The sequence below is a fragment of the Carassius carassius genome, chromosome 39 (genome assembly GCF_963082965.1).
Source record: "Carassius carassius chromosome 39, fCarCar2.1, whole genome shotgun sequence".
Classification (NCBI taxonomy): Eukaryota; Metazoa; Chordata; class Actinopteri; order Cypriniformes; family Cyprinidae; genus Carassius; species Carassius carassius.
In genome coordinates this window covers 22,067,038-22,093,756 of record NC_081793.1, presented here as the reverse complement: position 1 = coordinate 22,093,756, position 26,719 = coordinate 22,067,038, and the positions used below count along the sequence as shown (strand labels likewise).

The window sequence follows — 26,719 nt, the reverse complement described above, 5'->3', positions numbered from 1 at the left end:
AGATTGGTCTAATAAAGGAGTTGAATCATTGAGAGGCAGATTAGGGGCCTGTGGAGGAGACTGTTTTTGGAACAAACATGCTTTGGATTTGAAATGGATTGACAATATGTGTAGCATTATGCAAACATGAGGCAACACGACTAGTGAAATAAGAAACAAACAACTGGAAATGAGCTAGAGAGATGTGTTCAGTCACAGTAAATTGGTCTTCAGTGGCTACATGTCAGGCATCTTTGAATAAGCATCTGTTCATTACCTCCAAGTACACTCACACACCCATGCACACATTGCCGTAATAAAGATGAACCACCAAACTCGGAATCAGAGAAGTCATGTAACTGTATCTTGAGTGTACACTAGAAAGCCGATCCCCCTCTAAAGCCACTACCACTGGTGCTGGGGGAGGGCTCTGGTTACCCAGCTTTGTGTCAAAACGCCATCAGCAAAGAGTTAGAGACTGAGGAGGAGGACAAAAGCAGAAGCAATATAGAACGGGTGGATTACTGAGCCTCTATAAAGGGTCTCTAGTGTAAGAATTCATCTAATATAGTGAGACAGGAGAAAGGACGTAGAAAAAGATAGGCGGAAAGGACAACAGGTGAAAGGGAGGTAGAAAAGGTGTTGAAGTCAACCTGAAAAGCTGTACTTCAGGTGGCATTTGTTGACATGGCACAAGCTGGCCTGGCATCTTAGTGGGCACCTTGCACACAGACATGCTGCTATTTTTCGAGGTCTCGGAGAAGAACAATTTGTCTATTTAAGTGACATACAAGTTCTAAGGATGTGACTCAAGTAAAATTACTTAGAAGAGGACAAGGAGGAGACAAAATAATCAGATGTCAATCTGAAGGACTGAGACAAGTAAAGCATCGAGAAGAAGTAAAACAGTGTGACTCGGTCTTGAGCATCTCTTTGAGAGATCAGTAGTCCCACAATCCCAAAGGCAGCCACTGGAGAGGACAGAAAATCACAGGTAAATTGAGAAGGAAAGGGAATGAGACAGAGGAAGCAAGTGAAAGAGGCACAGAGGAAAAGGAACCATTGGGATCAAGGTGACGTCAGGGGCTCTCAGGATTGAAGTGCTGAGTCCTCCTGATTATAATCTGATCTGATTAGGAAACACAGGGAGAAATAGCTCCAGAGCCTCTGCAAGCTCCCCGGGGAGCAAGACGCCGTTTTTACCAAGCGGAGAGGCCAAGGACCAAGAACAAATCCAAAAGAGGAACTTTGGAGCAGCCTACTAAAGAAAGTTAAGGCCTGTATCTTAATCAGGACAAGAAGTGGAGCTAACATTGCTGTTCAGCTTCTTCTCTGGACTTTCAACACTCTCTGGCATCTATCTTGGTTGTAAGCCAGGATGCCCTCCAATGGCAGTAAAGCCCTCAAGCTACAATTCGGACTTATTAATTATGGGAATCGCTATCTAACAGCAGAGGCCTTTGGCTTCAAGGTGAATGCTTCAGCTCCAAGTCTAAAGAAGAAGCAGATCTGGACTCTGGAGCAGGATGAGCAGGACGGTCAGGTGGTTTATCTGCGCAGTCACCTGGGCCGCTACCTGGCTTCCGACAAAGATGGCAAGGTAAGCTGTGAAGCTGAAGCCAAAGAGAATGACTGCCGCTTTCTGATTGTAGCACAGTCAGACGGGCGCTGGGCCCTGCAGTCCGAGCCATATCTGCGCTTCTTTGGAGGTTCAGAGGACTACTTATCCTGCTTTGCTCAGACCATTGGTGAGGCAGAACTATGGGCCATGCACCTGGCTCTGCACCCACAGGCAAATCTGCTTAGTGTGGCCCGCAAACGCTACGCCCACCTAGCATCTCCAGAGGGAGAGATTGCTGTGAACGGCAACATCCCCTGGGGTGTGGATGCTCTTCTAACTCTTGTGTACATGGATGGCAAATATTGTCTTAAGACCAGTGACAGCCGCTTTCTGAGCAATGATGGGAAATTGTCCCCTGAAAATGGTCGTGGGACAGGCTACACTTTGGAACTGAAATCAGGCAAGTTGGCCTTCAAGGACTGTGAGGGGAAATACTTGACCCCCATGGGGCCCACTGGAACGCTGCGCTCTGGACGCTGTTCCAAACCTGGCAAAGATGAGCTGTTTGATCTTGAGGAAAGCCATCCACAAGTGGTTTTTCAAGCCTCCAACAACAGATTTGTTTCCATCAGACAAGGTAAGTGTGCTAGTTTAATTTCTTTTGACTTTTCCCCTACAGGAGAACCACATGCTTCAGCGACTAGCCTCATTTTTTGCTGTAGAATTGGGTCTTTATTGACTGTTGTTTCCAAATCTGTATGGCTAAGTCTTTGTGTTTTTTCTGTACAATGATTTTCAGTAGGGTCTAATGTTGTTTTGGACAATATTGAGTTTCGTTGTATGGACAAAACAGTTGTAACGTTCTTCAAAATATCGTCTTTTACATTCCGCAAGAAGGCATACAGGTTTGGAATGACATGAGAGGATAAACGATGGCAGAATTTAGATTGTTTTTGGATCAACTATCCCTTCAAAAATGATTCAAGGGAACTCTCAAAATAAGGTTTGTCCCTGTCCCTAAGCACTCCTGTGGCATCTTCTGTAACAGATGTGAGACCTCATTACATCTATTAAGTAAGCTACCTCTAATACCTGTTGGATAACCAGATATAGAAATCTAGAGTATGGAGTTCAAGCATGTAAATGTCAATTGTAATGGAAAGATTCAGTGTTAAATGAAATTTTCAGACTAAATAATATGCTAAACAATATGATTTTAGTAGTCTAAGCATGAGTTACATTGTTGTGCTATCAGTTTCGGTCACCATTAGTGTTTGCATATGCAAACAGACCAGTGAATGAGTTTTGCATTGCAAACTATGCACACATAGTCAAATCTATGGAAACTAGCCTAGAGAGCAGGTGAACACGCCCATGAGCGTGACCTCACAGAAATAATATACGGCAGCTGTCTTTTAAGCTGAGTAGGCCAATATTAATCTGCCAGACATGGCCAAATTTTATTTGCTGGCCATGTGCTCTGCTAACAAACACGCTACATAATTCTAGTTTCCTGTCTTGACTGAGCAACTAAGTTCTATAATGTAAATCTTGCATGCTAGAACATTATCCATTATCTCCAGCGCAGAGCTATTGGTAAGCATTTTGAGCCACCTGCAATAGATAAATTACTGGAGAAACTGAATGGCTTTGAATATTCACCATTGGAAGCTGGGTCAGTAACAGATCCTGTCCTCTCCGGTACACTCATCCATCTCTCTCTCTCTTAGACTTACGCTCATTCTCACAGATGTACAAATATTTGTGCATAAGTTTTTACAAGGTGATACACTTTTAGTCAGTATTCTTATATAAAAGATAAGAATATGCTCTGATATACTCACATGCACATTTCCACATGCATGCACACACTAGTGGCAAGGTGTGATAAATAATTGAGTGGATGGGGCATTTCAATGATGGTGGAGTCTGCTTTCAGAAACACAAGACTTCCACCACATTTCTTTATCTGGGGACCATGCATTGCACTGGGCTACAATGGGGACGCAAATCAGAGAGTCCTCTGAGAGCAGGTTTTGGCCCAACCGGCAAAAAAAAACAATGGGGAAAAAGAGACAATGGAAAGTGTGAAAGTATACAGCAGAAAAGGGAACAAGACAGGCAGGAGGAAGAAAGATCAGGCACAAAATCACAATGAATACAGACATAATGCATTATGGGTGTGGACAGGTGAACGGTATGGCTTTTTTCTCATTGTCACTGTTAAAAGATCATAAATCAAAGATTTTAGCTGCAGTTCCCTAAAGAGGACATAATGTTGTATTGTCCGTTTAGTTTACCAGTCATTTAACACCAGTTGAAAAGTTTGTTTGAGGTAGAAAAGCATGTGCACCAGCAACCAATTGAGAGCACAACAAATATAATTTAATTTTACCAGTTAAATAGGTTCCAAGGCAGCTATTATACAAATCCTCCAATAAATTTTGAGGTCTTAAACGTAAGCAGCTGAAGCCATAGTCAAACACTCTGGTTTGATCGTTATCAAAATTAAGAGGTTAGATCTTTGAGTCACACATTATGACTTTTATTGAGTTCTGCATGGTGTGTTTCTCTTCCTTCAAATGGTACAGTGTCGATTCAACATTTGGAAATCAAGTATCAACATATTACCAAAAAAAAAAAAAAAAATTAGGCATTTCATTATGGGTGAAAAAAGACATGGAAAATGACACAGGCCAGATGGAACATTTGTTCTTAATGACCGAGAAACATCACTCCCCATCTATTGCAAATTCATTCTGTGCAAAAAGCAATTAGGTAAAGTAATTTTGCTAATGGATGAAGCAGTTCATTTCTTTTAGAGAGTCTCTACATGATGAAGGGAACCAGAGATGACTTCAGACAGAACTGCCAATCAGCTCTGCAGGTCTGACGTTCATTAAGCCCCAGGCCTCTTGCCCTGAGATGCAACACAAACTCACAGATTATCTTTTAATCAATAATGAGTAGTGACATTGCATGGTAGTTTTTCAAAAATATTGCTATTATTGGCTGAGGCTTATTAGTTTGCTTTTTCGTGGTGTACGTTTTCTGCAGCAGGATTTCTATGGAGCATGTTGTGTGGCACACAAACTTGAGTCGGAAAGATGGCATCCACTCAGACTGGTGGATCTGTTACCATGTTCTTCATCACCTTCACAGTGTTCCCTGGAGCATTCTAATCCAGCCCAGAAGGTGAAAAGAAGATGAGCACAAAGGAAGAGATATTGAGAATGCAAGCAAGAAAGAAAGAAAATGAGAGACAGTAGATTGTGGCATCACCTTCCAATTAAAAATTAATCTCAGAGTGACTGTCTTGGTACATTTGTAGATCACAGCTTTAATTTTGGGCCAAATATTTCTAAGTAGACATTTTCACACAGAATGGGATCCAACTGTCTGGGACTACTAGTGGAAATGCTTTTATTTCGCATTTTTATAGTTGAATAAAATCAACTATATACTTATATCAACAAGAGTGAAAGTTGAAAAACTTTAATTTGTTTCAAAATCTCTTTAGTTTTTTATTTATATGTTTCTGCTTTTCTGCTTTTGTGACACCAGCACTTGAGCTGCATGCAGACCAGATCTTTATTGTTTTATATTATTTTCAATGTAGCCCCAGACTTTTGAACCCCACTGTATACATGCATGTTAAACCAAAACCTATGCATTCTGCAGTGTTCTCCCATATATTTTTTTGTGTTCTCCAATTGGTATTTGACCTGGTACGCATGCAGCAATCTACTTGCCCCAGTTTAGAGAAGGCCCTCTCACTGTCTCTGTCTCTGGGTACTGTTACCATTTCACAGAAATGGGTTGGTAAATTGAGAGGGAGCATTTTGTGATGGGAGTGAGGTCATTCGCAGGAGTCCAGGATTGAGCTCAGTAATCACAATGCCGTGGATGAGGAATGATCAACAAAGGAGATAGAGTGTCCTGCCCCAGCTGGCCTCTCTTTTTCTATCTTTGGTGCTACTAAACTAAACTAAAGCAGAGTCAAACGTGAAATTGGAAAATAAAGTGTAACGGGCCGCAGAAATGAAAACCGCTGCAGCAGAGTGATGTCTAATCTGAGAAAGAGAAACATGTGAAACTGTTTCTTTTTCGTTATCCCTGATTTTGTCTTGATTAGAAGCGAGACTTTTTTTTTGGTGGCTTTGGCTGGTAGTTGTACTCTGGTTCCAACAAAAACAATGCACTAACACTGTGTTATCTTAATCCTGCATACCACATATTTCTATCACTTAAAGTCATTAAACAGATTATAGAACTCAATTCCAAAGTAAGAGCTGGTAGTGTCTATTGATAGGCCAAGATGATTTGTAAAAATAGTGCATGCAGTATGAAAGAAAATTACTGGTGTAGAGAGAAACACAAGCACACAGATAGCCTAAATCATAGCAAAAAAAGCTTTCCACGGTGGAGTGATCGATGGCGGCAGACTCTGCTGATAGGTCTGGTTTCTTTCCCAGCATGTCTATGGCACCCTGCAGAGTCCCGTCGAAACAATAGTATTACTTCAGCCTCCCGACTGGTTTTCCTCGGAGGTGGAGGATTGCACATACGCTACTCCAAAAAGCTGCTTACTGGGCCCTACAGTGCAGCTTTGTGTCTCTTTGCATGCTGAGAATTAGGAAAGGTTACAGAATTAGAAGGGGAGGGGCAGGAAGGATGACAGTGTGGAGGGAGAAGTGGGTAAGATGCAGGATCTGGCCTGTTAAAGCCTTAAGAAAATGATCAAGGGATATTTTCGGATACATCCACTTTGAGCCTTAGCCACAACAATCTGTGTGATGCATCTTGAACGATGCTGTCGGTTTTGCTTGATCATAAAGTTGAAACATTTATTTGCCCTACATAAGTTTGGACACACAAATTTTTTTGTTTCTTCTTATTTTCAAATGCATTTGAAGACCTCATAAAGTTGGTTACCATCTTTAAATCAATATTTATGATACTTAATTTTTAAAATTGTTTAATAATTTTAAATTACTCACACTACCAACATTTTTTAGTAATTATGGTCACCAATACTGCATTTATTTGGTCAAAAATACATTCAAAAAGTTATATTTTGAAATTAAATCAGATAATTAAATTGTACCACCTTAATCCAATATATTATACTGCTATTATACAAAGTTCAATATAAAACAGCATTTATTTAAAATAGAAATCTTTTATAACATTATTAATGTTTTTGATCAATTCAATTCGTCCTTGATGGACAAAAGTATTACCGTATTTTCCAGACTATAAGTCGCACTTTTTTTCATAGTTTGGCTGGTCCTGCGACTTATAGTCAGGTGCGACTTATTTATCAAAATTAATTTGACATGAACCGAGAGAAATGAACCAAGAGAAAACATTACTGTCTACAGCCGCCAGAGGGCGCTCTATGCTGCCATAGAGCGCCCTCGGCTGTAGACGGTAATGTTTTCTCTTGGTTCTTGGTTCTAAATAAAATAAATGCGACTTATAGTCCAGTGCGACTTATATATGTTTTTTTCCTCATCATGACGTATTTTAGACTGGTGCGACTTATACTCAGGTGCGACTTATAGTATAATTTCTTCTTCTTCTTTTTTTATCTTACTTAGTTTTTTGAATGGTAGTGCATCACAGTTTCCACCAAATTATTAAGCAAAAGTTGTTTTAACATTAATAATAAGTATAAGATGTTTCTTGAGCACCAAATCAGCATGTTTAAATGATTTCTGAAGGATCATGGAGTAAATTCAGCATTGCCATCACAGGAATAAATTACATTTTGAAGTATAGTCAAATTAAAACAGTTACTTTTAATTCGAATAATAATTTTTTTACTTTATTTATCTTTTTAGTGATCATAAGAGACTTTTTTCAAAAACAATATAAAATCTAAATTATTCCGAACAGTAATGTGCATACATGTATGTTTAATTTTAAATAATAATTTTAATAAATAGCAAATAACATTTAAAACTATAGTCACTACAGTCTCGTAGTTTCTTAGAATAAACAACATTTTAATTGACTGACTAGACTTTTGCCACTTACAAATAAACAAGCATTCTCATGTATAACTTGGTCCTTCTGTGTCCTGTTTTTAAGATGTTTCTTGAACACAGCTATGCTTTAAATTCTGGACTAATAAATGCCATGGCAAAGTCCCTACCCAATAGCTTATTCAAGATCAATGGCTTAAAAAAAAAATTCTGACTTATTGTGTAAATGTTACAAATAATACAGTGATTTGGAATGTTTCTGCCATCTTTACTGAATGAGTAAACCTACTCATTTCAAAACATCAGTGATCTTGCATTGAAATAAAGGATGCTTATAGACAGCAGAGCGACATGTATGGGCTCCATTAGTCTTAAATAAACATGGTCCGCTGTAGACATTGCACCAAAATAGGGCTCAGAGTCAGGTTGATGCCTGTCGTGCGTGGCAGGGAAGTTAATCTCCCTTCAGGATTCCAAACTAGGGGAAAGATCAGGACAAACAGACGCTATCTTGTTTAAGCGGATACATTTTAGGGGATTGTTTAGCGGATACAACATACAAGGCTGGGTTTGCTGTTGTTTTGAACTTAATATTTATCAAAGAGTCCTCTTTTTTAGCATATTGGAATGATTTCTGAAGGATCGTGTGACACTGAAGACTGAGTATATTTTAAATTTATTTTAAACTAAAATGACATTTCACAATATCACTGCATCTTTGATCAAACAAAAGTAGCATCAGTGAGCATAAGACACTTCTTTCAAATTCATTAGAAAAAAATGTAATACAAATTATTTTTAAGTTATAGGGCTTACTGTCTTACTGTATGTCCTTTTTGTTTCTCTGTGTGTTTCAACAGGAGTGAGTGTCTCAGCCAATCAGGACGATGAGACAGACATGGAGACTTTTCAAATGGAAATCGATAAAGACACAAGAAAGTGCAAATTCAGAACTAACGAAGGGAATTACTGGACGCTTGTCGCTCATGGAGGCATCCAGTCAACAGCCACAGAAGTGTAAGATTTAACTTTAAACTTTCTGTAATGAAAAATCTTTATTTTCCACTTACCCCATATTTTTCGGGCTATAAGTCGCACCTGAGTATAAGTCGCATCAGTCCAAAAATACGGCATGACGAGGAAAACAACATATATAAGTCGCACTGGACTATAAGTCGCATTTATTTAGAACCAAGAACCAAGAGAAAACATTACCGTCTACAGCCGCGAGAGGGCGCTCTATGTCTTTAGTGTAGACTACAGGAGCACTGAGCGGCATAGAGCGCCCTCTCGCGGCTGTAGACGGTAATGTTTTCTCTTAATTTCAAATTAATTTTGATAAATAAGTCGCACCTGACCTGACTATAAGTCGCAGGACCAGCCAAACTATGAAAAAAGTGCGACTTATAGTCCGGAAAATACGGTATATGAAATGTGACATGAGTGCAAGCAACAGTCCTGTTCTGTAACAATCAGTAAATGCAACCATAACATCCATAGCATAGTGGTGATTTCAGATATTGTAAATCCATTTAATTTACTTCTCTTCTCAGTGGGTGTATATGTTTTATTAACACTTATACGTACAATCTTCCCCTGCGTGCAGCGGTGCCAACACCATGTTTGACATAGTGTGGCTCGGTCGACGGGTGGCACTGCGAGCCAGCAATGGAAAATATGTATGCACTAAGAAAAATGGCCAGCTTGCTGCAGTCAGTGATTCTGTGGGTGAGTTCATTCTTGATACTACCCAAAAACCAAATCAAAACACCTAAATCAAATCAAATTTTATTTGAAAAATGTATATTAAGACAATATGTCACCGTGTTTTTTCCTCCAGGTGAGGATGAGCAGCTGATTCTGAAGCTGATCAATAGGCCCATTCTGATCCTGAGGGGAGAGAATGGTTATGTTTGCCACCACAAGAACTCTAATACACTGGACGCCAATCGTTCAGTCTATGATATATTTACACTGCAGTTCAACGATGGTGCATACCACATTAAAGGTGAGTTTAAATCCAGCCACATGGTCTATTATTTTAATCTGTATGTACTGTAGTAACTCCTAAACAGAAACTGGAAAGCAATTAACAGCTTTTAATTCCTGGAAATGTATTTAAGGTCAAAAATAGCTTCTGGCATATTTCAAATTTTTTTATTGGTCTTACATATTTTACAACATTATTATACATACCAAATGACAGATGATAAAAAAGAGAGCTTTTTTAGGTATTGTATTTAGGTACAGTTATACAATGACTGTGAGCTTGTATTTAAAGTGAACCTGACTTGATTAAGTCATTATCGAATGTAATCAGTGTCAGAAATGTCAAAATATTTTATTAACCAGGTGGAACTGATTTTCAAGGGAACTGATTTACCTACAGTACATATAGTATTTTCTTATAACCTAAAAGTAGAATACAAAATTATGAAATATACCAAATGTTAGATTACAAAATATAGATATGAAACACATATTTAATATAATTTTGGCATACACTTTGGCAGTTTTGTCTTGTGCTAATGAACAGATATTAACCAGGACTCAAGTCGTTTATGTTAAGAAGCTGACCAGCATTGTTTTCCTACAGGTGCTGGTGGAAAATTTTGGTATGTTTCCACCAGTGGCTTGGTGTGCACTGATGGAGACACACCTGAAGATTTCTGCTTTGAGTTCTTAGAGCATGGACGGATAGCTATAAGGGGCAAAAACAACAAATATCTGCGTGGAGACCAAGGAGGCAATCTGAAAGGAGATGGAGAGAATGCAGACAGCTCTTCCCTCTGGGAATACTGACACCATCTGGACATTTAAGGAACTGTCACTCACCTGTGTTAAACTCTTGGATTTACATATATGAGAAAAATAAATTGATACAAATAAGGTTTAATAATTCAACATCTTTTTTCCCATCAGTCAGCATTTGATGTAGAGTCAGTATTTAGCATTACGTATATGTATTATTTACCATTTCTGGTTTATAGTCCTATACAAAATGACTGAGCCTGTATAAAAAGAAATCAGACATGAGAATAATTTATTATATCAGCTCACTTTGTCACACTGTTAGGAAAAATGTTTGAGGTTATGAATTTGCAAAGCATGCTATTACTGTGGCAAATCACTTCTAACATCTCTGTTCAACTTCAAATTGACACATTACAATTCATTACAGCTGCTTTTCTTTTTTCTTTTTTTACTTTAATGACCCATTATTGTCCTGCTATTATTTATTATCATGCCAATGTTTGTCAGTTCCAGTAAAGCTTGTTTTATTCTCTGGGGTTACAGACTGCTGTGTTTGTAATACATGGAAATACATGGTATTTAAATATATTTAGGTCTGTCAAATGAACTCTCCTTGTTGTTTCTTTAAGTTTACTAGCAACTGACAGAGAAGCCAAGCAACCAAGAATAGAACAGGCAATTACTCTGTCTCGCCGAAATGAAAGGTACTAGGATTCAATTTATTTTACTCCATACTGTGATTTACTTTCTCTTTCTTAAGACCATCTGGAAAGGTTTTAGAATTATTACAATAAAATCCTTTCTCTTAATTCTGGAGAAATTAATCTCATTTACTGTAACCTGGGTTTAGATAAAACAAATGGATTGTTCTGCTCTGAATTTAATTGGCTGTCGAGGAATCAGAATTGAATCCTATATGCAGTATTTGCTGTTCCTGTGTGCTTTACACCGTTCGCATTACCACCGACCGAGATGACCCAGAATTGTTTGTGAAGACTTGCATGTCTTGCTTCAAAAATAAACTGCTGGTAGCTGCAGTCAATAAGAAAAAAAAAATGAAACTAAATAATAATTACTTCTACGTTATTGTTAACCAGTTTCAGAACAAAAGCCTTACGGTGAAATTGTCTATGGTAACCAGTTCCCAATGAAATACTGTAACTGACATAGGATTCCCACTTACAAAGTTTGCAACAGTGCACTATCATGTGTCTATTTACAACGCATAAAACAGTTTTGGTGAAGATACAACTTAATCCTAAAAACAAAAAAAAAAACATTCAGTATTGTGAACAGTTATTTAAAACCATGAAAAGGTCTCATCTGCCTTAAAAACTTGTAAATATTATGAACTAGACAAAAAAACATATTGGCCAATTCACCAAAGAGCTCCAATAGATACAGTCGGCATCTAGTCATAGCTGGGGGCGTGGCGAGGGCGGAGTCGGCGTGGGGGAAAACACTGCGAACATCGTGTGTATTTGAATGACAAAAATGCACATATTGAGCACTCATTCCCAGAGACACGTAGAACAACTGTGGTCTCTTTTAACTGTAATATTCATATACACTAGTCTATATCGATATTTGATATATTTTACAGCCCTAATGTAGATGTATTCATTCAAAAATAGCCAAAATCCTTGACGTTCTGCTTTATACAGCAAGTTCTATTTTTGACTGGATTCCGCGATTCAATCGTTTCGCAAACACAGACGGGGTGAATTTATGAATGAAAGTGTAAAAGTTCTGACACAAAACTAAGTTCTTACGTGTGCACACGCTTTTTTAAGTGGGTTTATGTTCGACACTAGGCTAACGTTACATAGTTTTGCTTCAGGTAGGACGATAAGGATATATGCATTCCACTTTCTGAAACAACCTTACACAGTTTTGATAACGTTAATAATAATAATGATAATGATAATAATGTATCACGCTCTCTGTGCAGAAAATAGAGAGAGAGAAAATTACGTGTTTCATAAAAAGTTAATTTATTAATAATATTATTGTAGTATTAATAAATGTATAAAGTTACATATAATAATGCTAATGTATATATGTACAGTTACGTATGATAGTCTCTCTATATGCGCATGCGTGGTAGTTACATCCTTTAGCCAATCATAACTCGCGCTCTCAATTTTAAACTTTAACCGGAAGAAAAGACAACAACTAGCAAGCCACTCGAGTATCTCGGTCTTCTTTCTTATTATTTTAATTTTACTCTCCATATTCAAGAAAATGGATCTTAGTAGTGACGACCAGACTAAAATGTACTTTTATGAGAACAGACTTCAAACATTCGTTGGTTGGCCGTTTGAAGAGGGCTGCATTTGCACTCCAGAAAACGTGAGTAACGTTAACCCCTTCGATCCGTCAACACAGGAAAAATTGTTCTGTATGTGCTGAAATTCATTTTTTGGTTCTGTAGATGGCCAAAGCAGGATTTATTCACACCCCGTCGGACAATAGTCCAGATATAGCGCAGTGTTTCTTCTGTTTGAAAGAGCTGGAGGGATGGGAACCCGAGGATGACCCTGAGTGAGTCCATGTCTGTTCAACTTTCCGCTGTTGCGCAGTTAAAAAGAGCTGAGAGAGGCTTTGTGTCTGTAATGCAATAAGACGCGGATTTCAAGTCAGGGTTATTTGATTTATTCAATGTCATCATTCATCTGGTTATTTAGCAGTTTGTTCTGATGTGCTTTGGCGTTCTTGTATTATCAGGAAAGAGCATAAAACACATTCTCCTACCTGTGATTTTATCTCGCTGAAGAAGACTGTGGACAGTCTGACTGTGGAGGAGTTTCTGAAACTTCAGAAAGAGAGACAGAAGTTTATCATTGTAAGTATGAGCTTGCTGACGCAAAATGTCAAGCCACATTTATTTATATAGAACTTTATAAAATACAAACTGTTTCAGTGCAGCTTCACATTCATAAACAGGAAAATAAAAGTTTGTCTTGTAGAATTCAAGTTTTTCTAAAACAAAATGTGTGTGTATATATATATATATATATATATATATAAATTACAATATTAGCCAAAATAATCATGATTATGACTTATGCCAAAATCGGACAATCCTAAATGTGTGTGTCTTTTATATATATATATATATATATATATATATATACAGTAAAGACCAAAAGTTTGGAAACATTACTATTTCTAATGTTTTTGAAAGTTTTTCTGCTCATCAAGCCTGCATTTATTTGATCAAAAATACAGAGAAAACAGTAATATTGTGAAATATTAGTACAACTTAAAATAATAGTTTTCTATTTGAATATACTTTAAAAAAATAATTTATTCCTAAAAATTGGGATTTTATGGAGGAATGAAAGCACACCGCTGGAAAGGGGGCGGAACAGGGCACAATAAGTTTTATCTCGATTATTTTATAATCGTTGGAGGCTAAATCGAAACTATTTCAATTAATTGTACAGCTTGAATACTAAATATAGTGTAAAAACTTCTTTTGTTAGCATTTTGTATACTCTGTGCTTTAGTTTTATAAACTTACCCCTCTTATTGGACATTTAACTTATACTTAAAAAATGTATTTCTAGGGATTTCCTTGAACCTTATGTAAACAACTTTTAGACATGTTGTTTTAAATTCCTCTTGACAATATTGTGAAATATTAGTACAACTTAAAATAATAGTTTTCTATTTGAATATACTTTAAAAAAATAATTTATTCCTGTGATGCAAAGCTGAATTTTCAGCATCATTACTCCAGCCTTCAGTGTCACATGTAAAATCCAGTCTATCACATGATCATTTAGAAATCATTCTAATATTCTGATTTATTATGAGTGTTGGAAACAGTTCTGCTGTCTAATATATTTGATGAATAAAAGGTTAAAAAGAACTGCATTTATTCAAAATAAAAAAAAAATTATAATAATATATATTCTAATAATATATTTTCTTAACTATCACTTTTTATCAATTTAACACATCCTTGTTGAATAAAAGTATTGATTTTATTTTAAAAGAAGAAAAAAAAATTACTGGCCCCAAATTACTGACCAGTAGTGTATATTGTTATTACAAAATATTTATATTTTAAAAACATAGCTTTTTTTTATTTTTATTTTTTTTTACTTTTTATTCATCAAAGTATCCTAAAACAGTATCACATGTTCTGAAAAAATATTAAGCAGCAGTATTGTTTCCAACATTGATAATGAATCATCATATTTGAATAATTTCTAAAGGATCATGTGATAATGATCCTAAAAATTCAGCTTTGCATCACAGAAATAAATGATAATTTAAAGTAACAATTATTTTAAATTGTAATAATATATTGTCTGTTCACAATATTAAATTTTTTTTTTCTGTATTTTTTGATCATTTTGAAATGCAGGCTTGATGAGCAGAAGAAACTTCTTTCAAAAACATTAAAAATAGTAATGTTTCCAAACTTTTGGTCTGTACTGTATGTGTGTGTGTGTGTATATATATATATATATATATATATACACACACACACACATATATACACATACATATATACACATATGACACACACGTTTAGGCCTGCCCGATTATGGCATAAGTCATAATCACGATTATTTTGGTTAATATTGTAATTACAATCATTTAACACTACTATGAGAAGGCCACATGACTAAAACTTTAAATGAGTGATTTATTTAAAGATTATATATATATATGAGGTATACATAACAAAATGTATTTTCCGTAAATAAGGTTGCTATGATGTCATCTTCATATTAGATACCAGCGAGGGATTTTCTCTTTGTCTTTTGCTGTCGGCTCGGCAGCAGGACTTTCAGCCTGTTGTCGCTTTAATAGCTGCATTTTCAACTGTTTGCATTCACTTAAGACATAACTGATGAGGGTTTATGTGAATAATCACTAGGCACTGCATTTCGACACATTTTTGCGTGTATTTGACAGTTTAGGCATGCACGGTCAGCTAAAAGGTGACTTTACATGTCCGTATTTTCTTTCTCGCTTTTAAAAACACAAATAAATCTAATAAACTTAAATAAATCAAGCATTTTGTGAAAGTCACTTTACATGATTTTACTGATCTGCACATAAAAATTGGGATTTTATGGAGGAATGAAAGCACACCGCTGGAAAGGGGGCGGAACAGGGCACAATAAGTTTTATCTCGATTATTTTATAATCGTTGGAGGCTAAATCGAAACTATTTCAATTAATTGTACAGCTTGAATACTAAATATAGTGTAAAAACTTCTTTTGTTAGCATTTTGTATACTCTGTGCTTTAGTTTTATAAACTTACCCCTCTTATTGGACATTTAACTTATACTTAAAAAATGTATTTCTAGGGATTTCCTTGAACCTTATGTAAACAACTTTTAGACATGTTGTTTTAAATTCCTCTTGACATTTCTTTTAAATTTCCCTAATAGTTGACGAATGAGTAATCTAGATAGTTGTATTTGATTTATGTTTTCTTTGTGACCAACTTCATCTTATTTGGAATGTTTTTACAACAGAACTGCATCTTTCAAGTTTCCATACCTGAACATTAGTATATTATCTTGATTTAGTCCATGCTAAGAGTATGAATGAAGTAATGTTTTTTGAAATCTTTCAGAAAAAAAGGTGTAGCCAGGCGATAGATAAATTTGAAGAGGCGGTGAAGATCAAGAGAGCCCAGATCATCCAAACTGCGATGGGGGAGGAGTAAAGAGTTTCATTTTGCTATGGTCTGATTTTGGTCTGATTCTTAGTGTTCTTCTTTTCTTTCCTTTGTATGTCATGGAACTATGTATGTTCTTTTTAAAATGTTACCTGTGATGAAATGTGTATGTCACACCACATGTAGAAATTTATATACCTACTTCCTTCTGCTATAGTATTTATTTTAAAATGAGCTTAATAAAAAGACTCTACCATGGCCTCTGTAAAATGTTATAGGGATATTTTTCAGCCTTATTTCTTGTTCTTTTTGTTTGTTTGTCTGTTCAAGATAAAAACTTAAATAAATAAAAATTAACTTTTATCCATAACGAGTTTTCTCTCTTGAGAATGGGAAATCCTGGAAATATCCGGAAATGTTCAGGTCAGGAGAAGTCAGAAGATTTGAGAATAAAGAATTGAGATAGTGGCAGCTCAGCTCTAAAATATTAGTCTAAATTGCTCATAGTGAGACTTATTTCTTGTAAAAAATCTTAGGAATTCAGTGTGGAGATACTTGTTAATAAATACGTACATTCTTGCATGTGTTTGTTGTATATTTCATAGGTATTTTTGTTTTATGATTATGAAAAGGATGGATGGGTGGTCGGTAGGATAATGTCATGAATGGTGTTGGTTATGAACTGTACGTCATGTTACCTCGCGTAATGTCACGCGTAATCTTGCGCTCCGTGTTAGTTGGACACGGACTGCACACACCGGTGAGGAATAAATGTCCAAGCAACCCACCTTGCCTTTTAACACCACACAACTTTTCTAGTAATAACACCTTGCATGTCATCTTATTTTGTCGGCATCTTGCATGGACAATCAACATCACTTATTCCAGCTGTTGGCAGCGCGTGAGATTTATTCCATGAGCTCCTGGAACACAAGTTAGGAATCTGATCGCGTCTCATAGACAAATGGTATGCTTTTCAGCGTAGTTTTTGGCTTGTCCTGAATCGGAATCGCATATATTCTGACCGACATGAAAATTACATACGGTTTCGTGGTCGTCGGTGGGGGTTTAACGGGTGTTCTCAGTTTCAGCTCTTTAGCGCTCGCCATTGGAACGGAATACTGGTACATCATCGAGGACAAGCGCGCGAACCACACTGACCCCGCGCGCATTAACTCTGGACTGTGGGGAGTGACAGATGGTATGTCGACCTTCATTTTCATTCTCATGTCTTCACCGTGTGGAGCTGATACCTTTGATCGTAGTCAGATTGTTATTATTTTGAATAGGTTCGTTTTGTAATATCTTGGGCTTTAACTTGTGCGTGCAGTTCATTTGACCAATCGATTTCCAGGTAATAGTTGTTTAAAAAGAAATAATTTAATAGAGACTGCACCCACAATACAAAATCTAGCCCAATAATTAGTTTAAAACTGAGCATTAATTTTTTTTTATTAATTAGTGTCCATGTCTTAATTTCTGTAACTTTCTTGGCGCATTGAAGATTCGTCTTCAAAATGTCTTTTAGCGTCTTCTCAACTCTCTGAAACACTTTTTTTCTTCTTTTTTTTTCAGTTTCGGAAACCAAACGCTAGCTAATCAGTTATGTTGTAATGTGCAATTTTTGTCTATATAAGATGTTATAGTCAGCGATAGAGCAGCTGTTGCTATGGTTACCTCCTCAAATAAAATCAAATTCTGTTAATTCTACGCAGAAATTTAGCGTTATGTAGAATTTTCTTTCTTTTTTTTTCTTTTTTTTTTTTTGGTCTTACTGTTGTGGGAACTGAAACGTTGTTTGAAAACGCTGTTGAACAGTATGTATTAACAAGGTTCGAACCTTACAAGGGCAGCCATATTTTGCACCCTGTTGATTTGCTTTGTGTTTTTCTGACTGTAGATGTCCAAAGTCATATGGAGGACACTGGATATTCAGAATCAGAAAGGCAGATGGAAAGTAAGCTTGTAAAACCTTTTCATAAACACAATAACTTTTAACTCCCTCTAAAAACGGCTTATTGTACTGCAGTGCTGTCATTAAATATCTGGTGCCATTTCTGAGTGGCTTAACAGATCTAATTTACCTCATTCAGTCATGCATAGTGTGATTGCCATCTTACTGCCCTTGAGTCTGGTGATGCTGGTGTTTGGAGGTATCTGTGGCCTCGTCAGTTCCCTAGCAAGAAGCCGGGCACTCCTGATCGGATCTGCTTCATATTTCCTCCTGTGCAGTAAGTCTTACCCATTGAACTCAGAAAGCCTCTACTTTTATAAAATTAAAGGTACTCCGTTTATATGCTGCTTGCAAAAACAATCTCATGCAAATTAAACTTGTGTCTGCAGACTCATGGGGTACAACATAGATACACAAAGTTCAAGTTCAAACAGTTGGCTCTGCAGTTCTTTGAATGACATTCAGAAACCGGAAGGCTGAAGGCATTACTCACCTAGAATTATTGTAATGTCAGAGTCTTATGGGACTGAAGTTATTGCAGTTTATCATTTCCTCTCATGAAATTGATAGGATAATAGAGAACATTCCCCCAGCTATTTCTATGATTGAAATGGGCAATCTTAAAGGCAGGGTAGGTAAAAAAATGTATAAAAAACTTTTTTTCCAAATTTGTTTAAACTTTATTTATATATCAATACATAATTAAAATGTAAGTACTCTGAAAAAGAAAGTATAAAAATCGAGTAGTAGTCCTCTCTAATCGACTGTAGACCTCTCACGACTGTTTTAAAGACAGCTCATTATTTCCATTCACTCCACCCCCTCCCTTCTGGGCTCCTTCCAAAGCCTCTACTATGGCTCGCTAAGTAATGTTATGTTAGCTATATTACGCAGCTACGTGTGCTAATGACACATGCTTCATGAAAAAAATATGTATGATCAAAATACAAAAAGAAAGATTTACCTGTCCAGCAGAAATAAAGCCATCAAGGAGTCACTTTTCAGCCCCTTGAGTTCCCTCAGTTCTCGCCATCGCTGGAAAGCCACGCCGATTTTAACTCGCGTTTTATTTCTTTGTTTATCCAAAGACTTTTTGTTCATTGCCTTTTCTTGTACTGTTACTGTCTTCCTTTTTTTGCCTGGTTTGCCTTCACTAACTGCATAGGCTGGTACTGTGAATTTTGCTTGCTGTTTCTCTGCCATTGTTTTGGTATTCCTAGGATCCGTGCCTGTTGAATCAAACGTGCTGTTTCCTCAAATCAAACGTGCACGCGCAAGTGGGCAGGTCATTTGTGGCAAAAGGGTGGTTGCCATGGTTGCGAGAGAGTGACAGTCGCCTAAGCCAATCCTATGTTTCGTCCCGAAATGGAAATAATGAGCTGTGTTTAATACAGATTAAACGGTCTAGAGTCACTCGATTTTTATACTCTTTTTATCAGAGTACTTACATTTTAATTATGCATTGATATATATAGAAAGTTTAAACAAATTTGGAAGAAAGTTGTTTATACATGTATTACCTACCCTGCCTTTAAGGTGAAAGGGAAAGAATAATATCTGGGTAGATTTATGTAAGGAATGATAGAGCCCACAGTAACTCTGATCATGTATCTCTCATTCAAATATTATTGCTTTTGTTCTTCATTGAATGCATGCATGAGCAAAATAAAATAAAATAATAATCCATGCTGAATAAATCCAGAGCTCATTTCATGAGACCCCTGCAAGAAATCCCAAAGCAACTTAAGTATCACAGGCAAGACAATATTGCTTTGGTCTTTGAACATACACTCATTGTTGAGACATTGCTGGCTTTAGCCTGACACCAAACAGCATTTCAAAGCCTGTATCTGAGAGTGTCATCTCACTATGTAGCCTGAAGACATATGACTTGAATAAAGGTTTCCTTAAAGGAGCCAGCCAATGAATCCCAGCACTTCAGAGCATGTTGATTGTTAAATGTTTGAACGGAATCATTTATCACCGTGGAAATAAGGACCGCATGGCAAGTGTTTAACACAGTGAAGCTTGGAATATTTTGGCATCAGTCTTGTTACTTACATTGTCTTTATTTGTTGGATTGTTTACAAGAATGTATAGAAAAATAAAAATGCAATTTTGAAGGAATATTTTGACATAAGAGAATTCCACATGGACTGCTTCCTCTCATACGATGACGCTTTTAAAGTAACAGTTCATCCAAAAATGAAAATCTGCTCAAAATTAACTTACACGCAGGCCATCCAAGATGTAGATGAGTTGGTTTCTTCATCAGACATATTTTGGGAAATTTAGCTCTTGCTTAATCACTTTACCAGTGGATCCTCTGCAGTGAATGGGTGTTGTCAAAGAGAGTCCAAACAGCTGATTAAAAACATCACAATAATCCACAAACTTCCACATGACTTCATTTCAACAATTATGGTCTTGTGAAGTGAAAAGCTGTTTGTTTGTAATAAATCCATCATTAAGATGTATTTATAAGAAACATGCAGCGTTCACTTCAGAGGATGTTGATTGTTAAATGTTTGAACTGCCATCTTGATGCTGTACCATTCATTGCAGAGGATCCATTGAGCAAGTGATGTCATGCTAAAATCCTCCAAATCTGTTTCAATGAAGTACATTTTCAGCAAATGTTCATTTTTGGGTGAACTGTTCCTTTAAGAAAATCAGGCTGTGATTTGTTATACATACACACAGTGCTGTATAAAAATAATCAGTAATTCCTGGATTGTACAGACTGTTTGTTCTAAATGAACCGGCAAATGTAAGTTCAGAAACAAGTCAGTTTGTTCCTGTCTAGATTCTCGGCCATACTAATTAAAAACTGTGTTACACTCTCTGTTTATTGGCTCTTATGTGCATATTATGGCTGATGTGGAAATCCATTCTCATTTTGTCAGTGTTTTAAACTGCTGCTGTTTGTCCACATCAGCACATTCTGTTTTAATGAAGATTTGGTAATAATGGCTCACGTCTTGGAATCATCAGACACACCAGGGGGCCACAGGAAGCTACAAACTACCACCCTAGTTTAACTTCCTTCCTGTTTAAATCACTGATGCTAATGCTTCTCTTAATTCTGAGAGCGGATGCTATAGACTAGTCTTGTGTGTTAATGGCTCTCTGTACTGAGCAGTGTTTAGGGAGACAAGCTCTGTGCGTCTGGAAGAATTTTGTATTCAGTTCTGGTTCAGTTGATTACTGAAAAAGTCAAATCATTTCTGGCATCTTAAAATATGGGTTTATTAAAATAAATCCCTTAGATAATGCAAACATCAAGTTAGGAGGTTTACTAGTAAAATATGAGCTTGAATAAATGGGAATAAGATCACTGGATGCAGGCAATTTTGTAAAGCGAAAAACTGCATGTTCGTAATAAACAAATGGATCAAGGAATTTTTACATTAAACCATCACTGCTGGCCAAAGTACCATAATGTATAATTACACTTTCTCCAGTGAAAATGTCCATCCCCTGTTGAGTTCTCACATCAAAATCTACCTATGTATTTGTTTAGAATTGTCTTATCGCTTGTACACAGGGCTTGATCTGCACATAAATCTCACCTGATTCAGCCAAGATTATACTTTTTCACTGGAGAAAGCAATATTGTGGAAAGAGGACTCATATTTTAGAAGCAATTGTTTGAAGTTAAAATTGCTAGATGGATTTGATTCTTACCGACACACAGCTTTTCACAAGACTTTAATTGATGGACTAGAGTCATGTGGATTACTTGTGGATCATTGGGATGTTTTTATCAGCTGTTTAGACTCTCATTTTGACAGAACCCATTCACTGCAAAGGATCCGTAGTTAAGGAAGTGCTGTAATGCTAAATTTCTCTATATCTGTTCCAATGTAGAAGCAAACTCATCAACATCTTGGGTGGCACCTAAGCGGCATTTAATAATATATTTAGTTACATTAAGCAAGAAAATATCAAACCATGTGGTCAAATGTTTTTTAAAAGCAATATAGCACTAACATTTTTCATGCAAAAGTTAACGTAAGGTTAATGATGGTAACACTTTACAATAAGGGTACATGACTAATCATGTACTAATGCCTATTAATACTTAATTCATCATATAATAAAGATTATTAAAGGTGTTAACTAATCATGAACGAAGAGCTATCCTTAACTACGACTGGGGTCATATGGATTCACACATGAATAACGGCTGCCTTAACTACATGTTAGTATATGTTATTGATGAGGAGGATCAACTAATCCTTCGCCACCCAGTAATGATTATGATGATGCTTAAGAGGTCAAAAACTCAAATGATGATATTCAATTATTTCAATTCATTTCAAAGTCAGACTATTTCTCATTCCTTCTTAAAGAGGCTGTTTGATTTAGTTTACCAGTAAATGTTAATTTATGCATTAACTATCAAACATGTACTAACATGTAGTTAAGGCTGCCGGTATTCATGCCTGAATCCATATGACTCCAGTTAGTATATGATGAATTAAGTATTAATTTAGGCATTTGTACATGATTATTCATGCACCCTTATTGTAAAGTGTTACTGATATGATTGTGGCATTGAAGACATTAAAACCACCACAGCCCAGCCACATCAAATGTTCATTCAAGTACTTGTCATTGATAAATTGTCAAACATAATAAAGCGACTAAATTTTAAGATCTGCTAATTTTAGACTAATTGCAATTTTTAGCCCACATCTAAACAAGGTGTAAAGATAAAGGATGCTTAATTGGTTTTATTTGTCTGTGTGCATTCATGTGTGCTTGTGCATGTGTTTTCTCAGGTCTTCTCACTCTCTCTGGGGTGAGTCTGTACATCAGGTACTCTCAGAAGGCTCTGGAAGAAACTGAAAGGCGGATGGGCAGTGAGCAAATGGCTCAAGTGCACACATCATTCGGCTGGTCTATGGGCATGGCCTGGATCTCCTTTATTCTGGAGGTGATCACTGGTCTTCTCCTACTGCTGGCTGTCAGGCTGGTGCCCTTAACCCAGTATGAAGAGTCTGTTGCTCCCATATAGAGACTCGCCACCTGCTTGAACCATACATTTCCATTTCAGGCAAGGTAGTCAGTATTTGTCAAGGTAAGGTCTCCTCTTTGCTTACATTGTTAGCAAAAATTCAGATGAACATTATTGGTCCAAAGTTTTGACACATCTATTCATTTCCATTATGATTGTTTTCCACATTTTAGAATAATAGTCATCAAAAACATAACACAAATGGAAGTAAATTGAAATGGAAAAAAAAAATGTTGTAAAGATATTCATACAAAAGCATGTTTTGTATTCAAAAATAATTTTACACGCTTAAGATCACGAGATATTGCAAATTGGCCTTTGCAATATAGTATAACTCTATGTAAAATATGTAAAAAAAAAAAAAATTAAAAAAGGCCTGTCCGGCTCATCTTTTGTTGAAAATTGCTACTGTAATTGCTAGTAAGTTTCATTTGTTTGTGTTTCTGTAATGTTTTTTTCTTTTATGCTGGGCTCCTGCCTGCCAGTATCCGTGTTTCTGTTTTTCTCTTGCTGTCATTATCCTTGATTTTACATTATGAACGGAGCATTTAACAGGAAGCGTAACTGTATATATTTTTTTAGCCATCTATTGTTCATTAAATATGTATAGTTTATGAAAAAGAAATAAAGGATATTTCTGAAAGAAATTCTTTTAAATTCTGCAATTTGATTTGCTTTACAGTGGGTGTGGAAAAGAAGCACCCCACTTTAAAATAATCATATTTTGTTGCTTTGTAGCCTGAAATGAAGACGGACACAGTTTTGTTTTATCCAACTGTATTTACTCAGTGCTATTTATTACAACCAAGGGACAGATATAAAACCAAAATGTCAGAACCCCCCCCCCCCCCCCCCCCAAAAAAAAAGATGACTGATTTGGAAAAAAGATCATCCCCATGTGTCAGCCTTTTTTTGAACCACAGCATATTTGCCTACTCTTCTTTGCAGAACTGCTCAAGTTCAGTTAAATTTGATGGTGAGCATTTGTGGACTGCAGTCTTCAAGTCCTTCCACAGTTTTTCAGTGGAGTTTAAGTCTGGGCTCTGACTGGGCCATGCAAGGACATTCACCTTTTTCTCCTTCATCCACTGTGTGTGCTCAGGTTTGCTGTGTGCTTTGGGTCATTGTCATGTTGGAAGGTAAACCTTTTTCCTATTGACAACTTTCTGGCAGAGGGCAGCAGATTTTCCTCAAGAATTTGACTGTATTTTTCCCCATACATTTTTCCTTCTATCCTGCTCCAGTCCTCCAGTCCCTGTTGCAGAGAAACACCCCATAACAGGACATTACCACCTCCATGCTTTACTGTAGGAATGCTGTTATTTCGAAGATGAGCTGTATTGGATTTCTGCCAGATATATTGTTTGGTGTTGAGGCCAAATAAAAAAATGTTTGTGTCATCTGCCTCAGAATCTTCAAGTTGCATTTTGGCAAAGCTCAGTCGTGACTGCATGTGGCCTGACTTGAGGAGTGGCTTTTTTCTTGCAACCCTCCCATAATGCCACATTTGTGGAGAATTTGTGATGTTGTTGTCACATGCACACAATGACCACTCTTTGTCATAAATTCATGCAACTCTCTAACCAGTTTCCTCCAAGCGCTTTCATTCAGTCTAGAGTGACGTCCTGATCCAGGGAGGGTCTATGTTGTACCAAATACCTTCCACTTCTTAATAGACTTCACTGTGCTTCTAGGCATTGATAAAGCCTTTAAAAAAAATTGACATATGCCTGTCCACAACTTTATCCCGGAGATCTTTTGACAGTGTCTTACTACCCATAGTGTCTTACTACCCATAGTTGATTGTTTGCTTCAGTTGCACTACCAAGGAATGAAACTCTCCGGGAAAGCTCTTTTCATGCTTAGTTAATCAAAATGACCACCGCTGATCACAGTTGAAAGTCAAAGGCTTTGTGTGCCATTGAGAAAGTGATTAGCTACACCTGATTGAGCTTACAAGTAATTTTCGGGAGGAGGGTGATCCTTTTTCCAACTCAGTGACTTTTGTTGTTTTCCAGATTTTTCCATGTTGGGGTTATATCTTTCACTTGGATGTTATAAGTTGAGTAAATACAGCTGGATAAAACAAAAACTGTGTCTGTCTTTATTTCGGCCTGCAAAGTAACAGAATGTGGTTATTTTAAAAGGGGGGTGATACTTTTCTATAACCACTGTATATTTGATGTTTTATACTCAAGCTTCAGAAACTTCACTTTTCATTTGTGTGCTGTGATTTTTTTTTTTTTACTTTGATCAGCAGATAAGTCAGGTTGTGCATTTAGAAAATATGTGCTAAGATGGATCATATCTAATTATAGTTATTTGTCATCACATTTCTATCCATTTTACCTGAACAAGCCAATTTTATTTGGAATACCAATATAGAGACATCTCACAATCCCTGAGAAGCTGAATGTTTTTGAATGCTGTTGTTCTTAAAATACTGTTCTCGTAAACAATGTTTTGCTTTTAATACAATCTTCCCATTTAAATGTATGTTTGAATGCTTTGCACTTTAACATGATTTGTAGTTGTTGTCATGTTTAGTTGTTACTGCTTTCAGGGATTGAATTTATTCTAGTTGTTGACTTTATTTAAATTTTTATATCATTCTGATTTTGGTTTACGGCAACAAGTGAGGAACATTATGCCTTTAGATATTCATCAAGATTAAAGCTTAACTGAATTGCCTGTATGTAAATTATTTATTTTATTTTTTTACTTTAGTACACAGCTTTAACAAATCAACAACAGAAGAAGAAATGTGACTCACTGTAGTGACTCAAAAGGTGCTTTTGGCACACTTAGCTGAGTTTATGAATCATAAAGAATGTATTGTCCTAAATGAGCGCTCTGGTGGGTTTAATTTTTTTCAGGCTTACAGTAGCCATAAATGTAAGGGGTCTGCTTTAACACTTTCAGAGGGTGACAAGCTCTGGTGGAGGCAAGAAATCAGAATCATTCCACTTCATTTTCAGGTGTGGAAGGAAAGCTGAATGAGATAGCCTTGTTTTGATTCAAGCAAAATATTGGTCTCGATGCTTCTTTCCAAAATGAAATTGATTATTGTTCATTTGCCTTATTATTTCTGTAAATTGCAGCCATTTCATTTAAACACAAGGCTGGTCTTAAAACTGAAAAACCTCCAAATGCTGCATCCCAAATGAAAATGTTTTTTTGTTGTTGTTGAATTATTCACAAACTATAAATTGTGCTTTGTTGCCATCGCTATTTTTTTTTTTACTTCTTTTAGATGAATACATTGAATCCAGTAATAGCACTCAAGCCTTCGCTGAATAATTTTGAATTTCTGTTGGAGCCAATCTGCTTTTGTGGCCTCTTCCATAAGTAGCTGATTAGACCACCCCATCAACCATACAAGCCCCATCAGAGCGTTAGCAGACTGCACAAGGCTGAAATTAATGTTCCTTTGGCCTGGCCTTTTGGCCCACTCCATAATGGCAAATGGCAGTATTTTTCTATCATGTGATGTTTCACCCATATACACTCACCTAAAGGATTATTAGGAACACCTGTTCAATTTCTCATTAATGCAATTATCTAATCAACCAGTCACATGGCAGTTGCTTCAATGCATTTAGGGCTGTGGTCCTGGTCAAGACAATCTCCTGAACTCCAAACTGAATGTCAGAATGGGAAAGAAAGTTGATTTAAGCAATTTTGAGCGTGGCATGGTTGTTGGTGCCAGACGGGCCGGTCTGAGTATTTCACGATCTGCTCAGTTACTGGGTTTTTCACGCACAACCATTTCTAGGGTTTACAAAGAATGGTGTGAAAAGGGAAAA

At 36.6% G+C, this 26,719-nt stretch overlaps 3 protein-coding genes across 3 annotated transcripts; all 3 read left to right on the top strand.

Moving 5' to 3' along the window:
* The first annotated feature begins 1,097 nt into the window (after window positions 1–1,097).
* LOC132121637 (fascin-2-like) lies at window positions 1,098–10,891 on the top strand. Its single transcript, XM_059531242.1, has 5 exons — window positions 1,098–2,177; window positions 8,391–8,547; window positions 9,137–9,258; window positions 9,371–9,538; window positions 10,127–10,891. The coding sequence occupies exons 1-5, from the start codon at window positions 1,358–1,360 to the stop codon at window positions 10,330–10,332; spliced, it is 1,473 nt and encodes a 490-aa protein (XP_059387225.1). The 5' UTR covers window positions 1,098–1,357; the 3' UTR covers window positions 10,333–10,891.
* Window positions 10,892–12,419: 1,528 nt separating this feature from the next.
* LOC132121636 (baculoviral IAP repeat-containing protein 5.2-like) lies at window positions 12,420–16,289 on the top strand. Its single transcript, XM_059531241.1, has 4 exons — window positions 12,420–12,636; window positions 12,719–12,828; window positions 13,012–13,129; window positions 15,892–16,289. The coding sequence occupies exons 1-4, from the start codon at window positions 12,529–12,531 to the stop codon at window positions 15,982–15,984; spliced, it is 429 nt and encodes a 142-aa protein (XP_059387224.1). The 5' UTR covers window positions 12,420–12,528; the 3' UTR covers window positions 15,985–16,289.
* A 62-nt stretch (window positions 16,290–16,351) lies between these two features.
* On the top strand, window positions 16,352–23,088 carry LOC132121635 (transmembrane protein 235-like). The gene is made up of 4 exons (XM_059531239.1): window positions 16,352–17,137; window positions 17,837–17,893; window positions 18,030–18,167; window positions 22,678–23,088. The coding sequence occupies exons 1-4, from the start codon at window positions 16,966–16,968 to the stop codon at window positions 22,911–22,913; spliced, it is 603 nt and encodes a 200-aa protein (XP_059387222.1). The 5' UTR covers window positions 16,352–16,965; the 3' UTR covers window positions 22,914–23,088.
* Window positions 23,089–26,719: the final 3,631 nt, after the last annotated feature.

Bases quoted from the DNA above. Each gene is read 5' to 3' on its own strand.
- LOC132121635 (XM_059531239.1), top strand. From the start codon at position 16,966: ATGAAAATTACATACGGTTTCGTGGTCGTCGGTGGGGGTTTAACGGGT. The intron at 17,138-17,836 runs GTATGTCGACCT...TTCTGACTGTAG, and splicing joins ACTGTGGGGAGTGACAGATG to ATGTCCAAAGTCATATGGAG. The intron at 18,168-22,677 runs GTAAGTCTTACC...GTGTTTTCTCAG, and splicing joins TTCATATTTCCTCCTGTGCA to GTCTTCTCACTCTCTCTGGG.
- LOC132121637 (XM_059531242.1), top strand. From the start codon at position 1,358: ATGCCCTCCAATGGCAGTAAAGCCCTCAAGCTACAATTCGGACTTATT. The intron at 2,178-8,390 runs GTAAGTGTGCTA...GTGTTTCAACAG, and splicing joins ATTTGTTTCCATCAGACAAG to GAGTGAGTGTCTCAGCCAAT. The intron at 9,539-10,126 runs GTGAGTTTAAAT...GTTTTCCTACAG, and splicing joins TGGTGCATACCACATTAAAG to GTGCTGGTGGAAAATTTTGG.
- LOC132121636 (XM_059531241.1), top strand. From the start codon at position 12,529: ATGGATCTTAGTAGTGACGACCAGACTAAAATGTACTTTTATGAGAAC. The intron at 12,637-12,718 runs GTGAGTAACGTT...TTGGTTCTGTAG, and splicing joins GCATTTGCACTCCAGAAAAC to ATGGCCAAAGCAGGATTTAT. The intron at 12,829-13,011 runs GTGAGTCCATGT...TTGTATTATCAG, and splicing joins GAACCCGAGGATGACCCTGA to GAAAGAGCATAAAACACATT.